This window comes from Crinia signifera, chromosome 5 (assembly GCF_055691185.1).
Source record: "Crinia signifera chromosome 5, ASM5569118v1, whole genome shotgun sequence".
Lineage (NCBI taxonomy): Eukaryota > Metazoa > Chordata > Amphibia > Anura > Myobatrachidae > Crinia > Crinia signifera.
The window spans coordinates 20396487-20406203 of record NC_139221.1 but is presented as its reverse complement, the minus strand read 5'-3'; the positions used below and the strand labels follow the sequence as shown (position 1 = coordinate 20406203).

The following is a 9717-nucleotide window of genomic DNA, read 5'->3' as shown; positions in this document are numbered from 1 at the left end:
GGGATTACGTATCGGATCCCAGTGAAGCAGGGGAGGCGGGACCATTGCCAGGAGGGAAAAGGCTGGTTCGGGGAGGGAGCCTCTGACAGACTGCCCTATTGGAGGCGTGTCTAGAGTGATTGCGTAGACCCCCCGCCGTGCAATGCCGTTATTTCAGGCATTGCACTGCGGGGGGGTGGGGCTAAAATGCCACGAAGATTTGGTTTGCGGGAGATGGAGGCCAATGCAGGAGGGTTGCCCCCCTTTCCAGGAGGGTAGGCATCCCATATATATATATATATATATATATATATATATATATATATATATATATATATATATATATATATATATATATATATATATATATATATATATATATATATATATATATATATACACACACACACACACAGTATATTATACATTTACTCAGCAGGGCATTACAAGATGTACAAAAGTCCATAACACAGTACATGCCTATGTGCCACAGTCACCAGCATTAAAGTGCACCTGTATCATATGCATTTATTAATTCCAAACCAGTGACATCCTTGTTGGGTTCAGAGGCGGGGCTGCAGCACAGTTCAAAATTCGAATAGGGGAGCCACACCCACTGCCAGTGAGCCAGTTTGAAACGGCAGTTGGTGGCAGCGGGTGTGGCTCCTCTATTTGAATTTTGAACTGCACTGCAGCCCTCCCCTGGATCCGCCACTGCAGACACAGTAGTAAACATACAATTTCGTAGAATAAAACGTAAAATATCCAACTTAAATAAAAATATATACAGCCTATAAGTCAATGTAAAAAATCAGTCCTTGAACTCTTAACCCTTATTAAATTAACATGTCGATATAAAATAAAAAAGTCCTTTATAAAAATTATCGTTTGCGCACTAATAATCACAACAGCAAGGTTGGGAATTTACAGGCCGAGAACGGACGGGGTTACGGGTGCGGTAGCCCCTGGTGACCTTACAGTAGTTCATGTATTGTGGCTCTTTACAAATCAGATGGCGTATAAATAGGTCAGTTAATATGGTCTCAGCCTGGGGAACATGGCGTTCTCTGTCTGGAGGAGGCTGGTGTCACGGGGGCAGTTGTGATGACAGACACATGTGTTGATGAACATCACTGGTTTCTTTACGATCCTCTCATTAGGACACCGGAATTCCACCTGGGCGGTCTTGGTGCTGTGAGGGGTGCAGCATCGCCCGTCCGTGCAGTCCCCACAAAACTTAGGTTTGTAGCTGTGAACGCTGACGCAGTTTTTTATTTCAAAATGGATGGGGTTCACTGATTTCGTCACCCGCGCGCATCTTTTCCCTTTCTGGAATGGAATAAATAAATAGTTTAATACACCAGTATATTTATAAGGTCAGTGGTCTTATTCAGGAGAAAGCTCCTAACAGTCCAGGTTTAAAGGATATCTATGATTAAGCACAGATGGTTAACTCTAATTGACCTGTGCTCAAGCACGGATATCCTGAAAACCTGGAATGTTGGGCGGGTGTGAAGACCAAGCTTGGGAAACGCTGTTTTTAGAGGGTTATAGGAGAGGTGTAAGACAATGGTTCCCAAATTCAGTCCACAGGGCAGGTTTTAAGGGATGTGGTTCGTTTTATCGAATGATATTAGGTCGAATGTCATTTGGTCGACCCCACTAGGTCGAATGTGTAAAAAGGTCGACATGGGTTTATGTCGAACTTCCGACTATGTCGACTGCCATTAGGTCGACTGGGGTTAGGTCGAATTGCTCTTTTTGGGTTTTTTTTGGCCGAAATGTCAACAGTGTCGACATGGACACTGTTGACATAGTGAATCGGACCCTCGCATCGCTCGCTTCGCTCGCGATGCTTCGGGCACGGTGGCTCGCTTCGCTCGCCACAGCTTTAATAACCTCCTCCACGCCCTAGTGGATGGTAGGGCATGAACCACCGCCTGTCGGCACATGTCGGCACCAAAAAAACCCCAAAAAGAGCAATTCGACCTAACCCCAGTCGACCTAATGGCAGTCGACATAGTCGGAAGTTCGACATAAACCCATGTCGACCTTTTTACACATTCGACCTAGTAGGGTCGACCAAATGACATTCGACCTAATGTCATTCGATAAAACGACCGTATCCCGTTTTAAGGATAACCAAGCTTTGGCATAAGGGATTTAACCATAGATATGCTTAAAATGTGAACTGTTAGGGTTTCTTAGGGTTTCCGCGTATGGGAAACTCTGGTATAAGCATTCCTTACGAAGTGCCAGGTTAAAAATAGGAGTGATATCATAGTTAATTGAATACTTAGGGTGAAATGTGCTAAGAATCGTTTTTGTTTGAGTTTACAAATCTCCCATAATCGACGGAACTAACAGCTCACATTTACTATTAGGCGTTTTTGCCCGTGTGATGGCTTTTGGTGTAATTAGTTTAATTTGGGGATTTTCTATCCGTGAGGACTGCTATTTTCGCATGGAAATTCCCTTTAGAAATTGCTTTTAATGTCTTAATCCATGAAATCCCCAAACACATTCCGATGGAACTTAGATTTTTTAAAAAGGGCATTAATATCGTGCACTGCGGTGCGATTTTTTTGGGGCATATTCAAGTGATTTTGCAAAGACAATTCTTAAGGTGCCCGTACATGGAGTGAGGTGCTACAGCAGCGTGCTTTTTGTACTAGATGTGATGTGCGTGGGAGCGTAGTACATCTCCCTGTATGTCTGACCATATGACTATTTATCCTATATACGTGGTGACACAAATCTTGTTTTGTTTGCTACCTGTGAATATGAGACAGTTAAAAGTTGCCTAGAATGGATGAAGCGGTTATATAATCGTTACCTTATCAGTAAGCGCTTGGGTGTCTTGCTCACAGGGCCGCACCATGCACAGGCGGATCTGCTTCTGCATTTCGCAGCGGTGGTTGCGATTGGTCACGCGGTAAGAGTGGCCCATCCCGCACGTCTTAGAGCACGCACTCCACTCCGTCATCTGTTCAATGCAGTTGACACCCATGTCGGAGCGATCGACTCCCAGCGTGGCCTCAGGTCTGTAAGCTGTGCAGATCAGGACATAGATATGTATATTATATAATGCACAATGTTACTGATTGTAAGTACAGTCATATATTCTGGGGGTGATGTATCAAAGCTTATAGAGAAATGAAGCAGAGAAGTTGCCGTAGTAACTCATCAATTTCCAACTGTCAGTTATCTTTATCTAGAACAGTCTATAAATTTAGAGTGAGAAGTTGGGAGGTTGCTATAGGCAACTTCTCCAATTTGCTCTCTCTCCCTAAAGTTGCATACACACTAGATGATAGTCTAATCCAGTGATCAGGGATCAGGGGTTAATTACCCCAAATGAGGTAAAAATGAAATTCCTGGGGGTAACGGACAGTCACACTGCCGAGACACAGCCGGGCATGCATATGAATCTATCTCGGCAGCGCGACCGTCCATTACCCCCAGGAATGTAATTTTATTGCATATAGAATCTATATATAGATTCTATATGCATGTCTGGCTGTGTGTTACAGTACTGTAGTGTAAAAGGACCTGACGCAGTGCGAGCTGTGTGTGTTACAGTACTGTAGTGTACAAGGACCTGATGCAGTGCAGTGCGGGCTGTGTGTGTGACAGTACTGTAGTGTACAAGGACCTAGTGCAGTGCGGGCTGTGTGTGTTACAGTACTGTAGTGTACAAGGACCTGACGCAGTGCAGTGCAGGCTGTGTGTTACAGTACTGTAGTGTACAAGGACCTAATGCAGTGCAGTGCGGGCTGTGTGTGTTACATTACTGTAGTGTAGAAGGACCTGATGCAGTGCAGTGCGGGCTGTGTGTGTGACAGTACTGTAGTGTACAAGGACCTGATGCAGTGCAGTGCGGGCTGTGTGTGTTACAGTACTGTAGTGTACAAGGACCTGATGCAGTGCAGTGCGGGCTGTGTGTGTTACAGTACTATAGTGTACAAGGACCTAATGCAGTGCAGTGCGGGCTGTGTGTGTTACAGTTCTGTAGTGTACAAGGACCTGATGCAGTGCAGTGTGTCAGGCCCTTGTGTATATCATGCTCTATATGCATGCTCGGCTGTGTGTGCTACAGTACTGTAGTGTACAAGGACCTAATGCGGTGCAGTGCAGGCAGTGTGTGTTACAGTACTGTAGTGTACAAGTACCGGCGTAAGGGGCTCCGCCCCCTTAACTTGTGAATGTTTTCATTGTGTGAAATAAGGATTGTGGAGGAGGGGCGGGTGGGGAAATAGTGCGGGTGCAGGAGGGGCGGGTGTGATGTGGTGGTTTTTCAAGTGGAGGTGGGGGTGTTGCGGGTGGAGTGGGGGGTGTGGTGTTGTGACAGCTGAGTCCAGTAACTTACCAGCCATAGCGAAGCCGCCAATGGCCACCTCTTCTTTGGCATCGCAGACCCACTTTTCACAGCACTCTCCTGGCACCTTCACTTTTCTGGGGAAGGGACAGTCCGGCCCCGGAAGCTGCAGGTCGAGGTTGCACCTGGGGACACAGCCGATCTGCCCGTCCTGGCAGGTGCAGTGGTATTTGCAGCTTGGCTGGAATGTCTCACCGCTGCGGTATACGGCCCCATTGAACACACATTTGCTTCCTTCAAGTGCTGGTATATCAGAAAAATAATAATCATTACTGAAAGGTTCCAATGGACAAACGTCAGAACGTACAGAGAGCTTTATATAGGAACATAGCCCCGGTAATGGTCTGACCGTTACCTGCAATAAGTGGCTGCTGCCATTGTGTGGGCTGTACCAGTATACGTAACAATACATCCTATAGACTCAGGCCCGACAACAGGGGAACAGTGGGGACATATTACATAGGTAAAACACCCACATAAGGAACACATTGGTGCGTACAGATGTTACCAGACAGACATCTCTTATACTGTGTACTTACCCATGCAAATGCCCACGCTGGTTCTCGGGTCTGCGCTGAAGTCACAGTACAGACCCTGGTCCTCGTGACATGGGTGCACCTCCGAGCAGCTCTCACCCTGTTGCCGGGCACATACGGGACAGCAGGCACACCCATCTAGGATGACTGGCACATTGGGAGGACAACGGGGTGGTTCCTCTGGGCACTGCCCACACTGCAATGGGCACCTCTGAGCAATCACCTGGACAAAGAGAGAGAACATTTACTTAGATAGATAGATAGATAGATAGATAGATAGATAGATAGACAGACTATCTATCTATCTAGCTTATACCAATCAGATTATGTCTACCACTTCTCTATTGCATCCAAGAAAATGATAGACAGAATCTGATTGGTTCACATCCTATACAGTAAAGCAGGATAACCACCCTTATGCTACTGTCGGACATGGGTGAATGTAAAGGGTCCGAGGTGCAGGATTTTGTCCGGGAATGGACATATTTTTAAACCAACAATCCTATATAAGGCAAAACTACAATGGGTTGGTTTCCCCGTGTACATGACTGACGCTTTAAAAATACAGCCATTCCCTCACAAACTCCGGCGTCTCCGGCTTGTCGCACGCTGACACATTTACCCCTGTACAAAGTACAACAGGTGCTGTATAAAATCAGTTCATCAATCTAACAGAGAACTGTGGGCTAGGAACAGGAAAGGGTTACCCAGTCATTGGCTTATGAGACATTACTAATCAATAATAAGAATTGTAAGCTCTCACGAAGCAGGGCCCTCTTCCCTCATCTACTTTTCCTACTGTTACTTAAACCATCTTCGACAGCACCAAATCCTGCTGTTCTCTGCCACCCTGATACTCATGTCAGTGCCACCTGCTGATGCAGCTATGGTTATGTGCCCTGTACTTGTCCTCTATTGTATTCAGCTGTAAGTCACTGTCTCCTGGGTTATATACTCTGTAATATCGTGCTGCGGATCCCTTGTTCTCTGCCTCCTGATACTTATGTCAGTGTCCTCTGCTGATGCAGCTATGGTTATGTGCCCTGTACTTGTCCTCTATTGTATTCTGCTGTCAGTCACTGTCTCCTGGGTTATATACTCTGTAATAGGGTGCTGCGGATCCCTTGTTCTCTGCCCCGGATACTTATCCCAGCATCCTCTGCTGATGCAGCTATGGTTATGTGCCCTGTACTTGTCCTCTATTGTATTCAGCTGTAAGTCACTGTCTCCTGGGTTATATACTCTGTAATATCGTGCTGCGGATCCCTTGTTCTCTGCCCCGGATACTTATCCCAGCATCCTCTGCTGATGCAGCTATGGTTATGTGCCCTGTACTTGTCCTTTGTTGTATTCACCTGCAAGTCACTGTCTCCTGGGTTATATACTCTGTAATAGGGTGCTAGGGATCCCTTGTTCTCTGCCCCCTAATAATTATGTCAGTGTCCTCTGCTGATGCAGCTATGGTTATGTGCCCTGTACTTCTCCTCTATTGTATTCAGCTGTAAGTCACTGTCTCCTGGGTTATATACTCTGTAATAGGGCGCTGCGGATCCCTTGTTCTCTGCCCCCTGATACTTATGTCAGTGTCCCCTGCTGATGCAGCTGTGGTTATGTGCCCTGTACTTGTCCTCTGTTGTATTCACCTGTAATGCTGCTTTCCCACTGCCTACCCGGGTAAAGACACGGTTTTTTTAAACGGGTCTTTACCCGGGTAAGAGCCACAAAGACCCTTTCCCACTGCAGCTTTTAAACAGTAAATTACCGTTTAAAAGCAGTAAATGTCCCAGTCACACTTATGCCCCTTTCCCACTGCAGGCTTTACACGGTAAAATGCCGTTTTTTTAGCCTTTTTAAACGGCTAGAGCTGCAGTGGGAAAGCTCCAGGTTGCTTTACCCGGGTAACAAATACCGGTATTTGTTAACCGGGTAAAAAGCAGTGTTTTACCTGTGTAAGAGCCGTTTTTTTGGCAATGGGAAAGGGTTTTAAACGGTATTTAGAAATAATAATAAAGGTTAAGAACATGATTGGTGCATGTGATGTTTTTAATGACAGGCAAGGTTTACTCGAGAGTTTAAACGTGTTGCTTTGTGGTTTACACGGGTAAGTGTGAATGGGACATTTACTGCTTTTAAACGGTAATTTACTGTTTAAAAGCTGCAGTGGGAAAGGGTCTTTGTGGCTCTTACCCGGGTAAAGACCCGTTTAAAAAAAACGGGTCTTTACCCGGGTAGGCAGTGGGAAAGCAGCATAACCCGTGTAAACCACAAAGCAACACGTTTAAACTCTCTAGTAAACCTTGCCTGTCATTAAAAACATCACATGCACCAATTATGTTCTTAACCTTTATTATTATTTCTAAATACCGTTTAAAACCCTTTCCCATTGCCAAAAAAACGGCTCTTACACGGGTAAAACACTGCTTTTTACCCGGTTAACAAATACCGGTATTTGTTACCCGGGTAAAGCAACCTGGAGCTTTCCCACTGCAGCTCTAGCCGTTTAAAAAGGCTAAAACAACGTCATTTTACCGTGTAAAGCCTGCAGTGGGAAAGGGGCATACTGTAAGTCACTGTTTTGTTTATTCGTTTATATACTCTGTAACTGGGTGCTGCAGATACCTTGTGGCGCCATATAAATAAAGGATTATAGTAATAATAATAATAATAATAATAAATAATAAGCTAATCCAAGTAATAGTAGTAATATAATACTGTAACAGGTAGGGGTAGCGGGTAATACATATTTAGAGGCTGCTGTATAATCTCCGGTTCCTCAGCACACAAATCACAAATAATTTATGTTTTATATACAGTTTTCTTAGTTATAATATCCTATTTCTTCCGGTTATTCCCATTGAAGTTAATAACTTAGTATTACATCAGAAAACGGTGAAATTATACAGAGATAAAGATGCCTAATTCTAATACAGAAATCTATTTGCTGAATAATTAATTTCTAATGGTCCTTATATATCAATATGGAATTTTGAACATGCATCCTGTAACGTTTACTTACATCATGGACCGCAAGCAGCGTGCAGAGCACTGGGAGCAGGTTCCTTAGGCACGTCATGGTGTTCCAAAGCTGCAGCAGAGACTCGCTGACTTCCAACTTGTAAGAGTGAGCTCTCTGTGATTCTCCTCACCCTGGCTCCCGCCTGTCCATATATACAACACGGTGACGGCTGCTGCAGTCCCATTGGACAATCCTTCTGAGTTGGGCAGTTGTTCAGATAATGAGAATTCCAAAATACCTGTCTCCCACTAGTTTCTCAAACAAACACCAGGCTGTGGGCACTAGATGGCGCTCTGATGTTTTTCCAAAGGGAAGGAAAGACGAAGTTGTTTGGAGAAATAGGAATGCGTTTTCCATCCTGCTCATGGACCTGATTACTCATCCCAGCAGGAGGAATGCCTGTTATAGCCGCATATTCAGACGTCTAGTACAGTCTGTAGGGACATGCAGGCGTAATCTACTGTACTCCCTGTATTGGCTCTTACTGTTATGTAACCGGGACAATCGGAGAACTTTGTCCAGACTGTTAGATTGACTGGGTTTGGTTTCTGAAAGAAGGAGAACTGTTAAAGGTTTCCGAATGTTTATATAAAAACCATATGGAAGTATATTCTATATATATTTTTTGACTGTAATTAAATATTACAGCATATGTAATATATATAATTATATGCTGTCGTTCTATGGGAACATCCTGTTTTTTTGGGGACGTTCCTGCATCCTACCCGGGGTCAGCAGTGTCCCGCGGTGAGGGGGGGGGGGCAGTTTTGAGTCCCTGCTGCTACCCACTGGGCAGTGGTGAATAAACGCTGGGTACTTGTTTCCTATCTGGGCGCCCACGATTTTAATCGCGGGCATCGGGGGTAAAATCGGGGCAATCGCGGGCATCGCGGCCGATAAAAAATCGGGTGAGATGGGCCAGACGCGATGCCCGCGATTTTCCCATAGAGAACAATGTTAAATGCCTCAATTTACCCGCGATGACCACGATTTACCATAGGAAACAATGTTAAATGGATCAATTTACCCAAATCAGCATAGGAACAATAGTAAATGGGCCAAAAACACCCCTGAACATTGAAATGTCCCCCCAAAAGTAGTTGACGCCACCCCGCCATCAACGTGAACCCGAAGCGTGGCGAGCGCAGCGAGGCCGCGAGGGGCGGCGGTACGCGTCCTCCGACCTTTTCATGCCCCACTATCCACTAGGGCGTGGAGTGAGAATAGAATAGTGTGGCGAGCGCAGCGAGCCACCGAGCCCGAAGCGTGGCGAGCGCACGCGGATACCTTCACAGGTAAACGCGTCCCTTCGCGGGCTTCCCAGGTGTCCGCGTCGCCATGGACACCTGGGAAGCCCGCGAGGGGACGCGTATAACTGTGAAGGTATCCGCGTCCCCTCGCGGGGCTCGCTGCGCTCGCCACGCTTCGGGCTCGGTGGCTCGCTGCGCTCGCCACACTATTCTATTCTCACTTCACGCCCTAGTGGATAGTAGGGCATGAAAAGGTCGGAGGACGCGTACCGCCGCCCCTCGCGGGCTCGCTGCGCTCGCCACGCTTCGGGTTCACGTTGATGGCGGGGTGGTGTCAACTACTTTTGGGGGGACATTTTTATGTTCAGGGGTGTTTTTGCCCCATTTCCCATTGTTCCCTATGATAATTTGGGGAAATTGATCCATTTAACATTGTTTCCTATGGTAAATCGTGGTCATCGCGGGTCAATTGGGACATTTAACATTGGTCCCTATGTAAAATCGCGGTAATCGCGTCGGTCGCATGTCATTATAATGGCATGCGATGTACACGTGATG

At 45.9% G+C, this 9717-nt stretch overlaps 1 protein-coding gene across 1 annotated transcript; it reads right to left on the bottom strand.

Annotated features, from left to right (window-relative positions):
- Positions 1 to 346: 346 nt before the first annotated feature.
- CCN3 (cellular communication network factor 3) lies at positions 347 to 8424 on the bottom strand. Its single transcript, XM_083186731.1, has 5 exons — positions 7910 to 8424; positions 4897 to 5116; positions 4349 to 4600; positions 2816 to 3030; positions 347 to 1308 (listed from the first exon to the last, which is right to left on the bottom strand). Exons 1-5 carry the CDS (start codon positions 7964 to 7966, stop codon positions 1012 to 1014), a joined length of 1041 nt encoding a protein of 346 aa, XP_083042857.1. The 5' UTR covers positions 7967 to 8424; the 3' UTR covers positions 347 to 1011.
- Between the last annotated feature and the right edge of the window lie 1293 nt (positions 8425 to 9717).

Coding starts and splice junctions, on each gene's coding strand:
- CCN3 (XM_083186731.1), bottom strand. CDS start 7,966: ATGACGTGCCTAAGGAACCTGCTCCCAGTGCTCTGCACGCTGCTTGCG. Junction 4,601..4,896: donor CAGCGTGGGCATTTGCATGG/GTAAGTACACAG, acceptor CTGATATACCAG/CACTTGAAGGAAGCAAATGT. Junction 3,031..4,348: donor TGGCGGCTTCGCTATGGCTG/GTAAGTTACTGG, acceptor TGATCTGCACAG/CTTACAGACCTGAGGCCACG.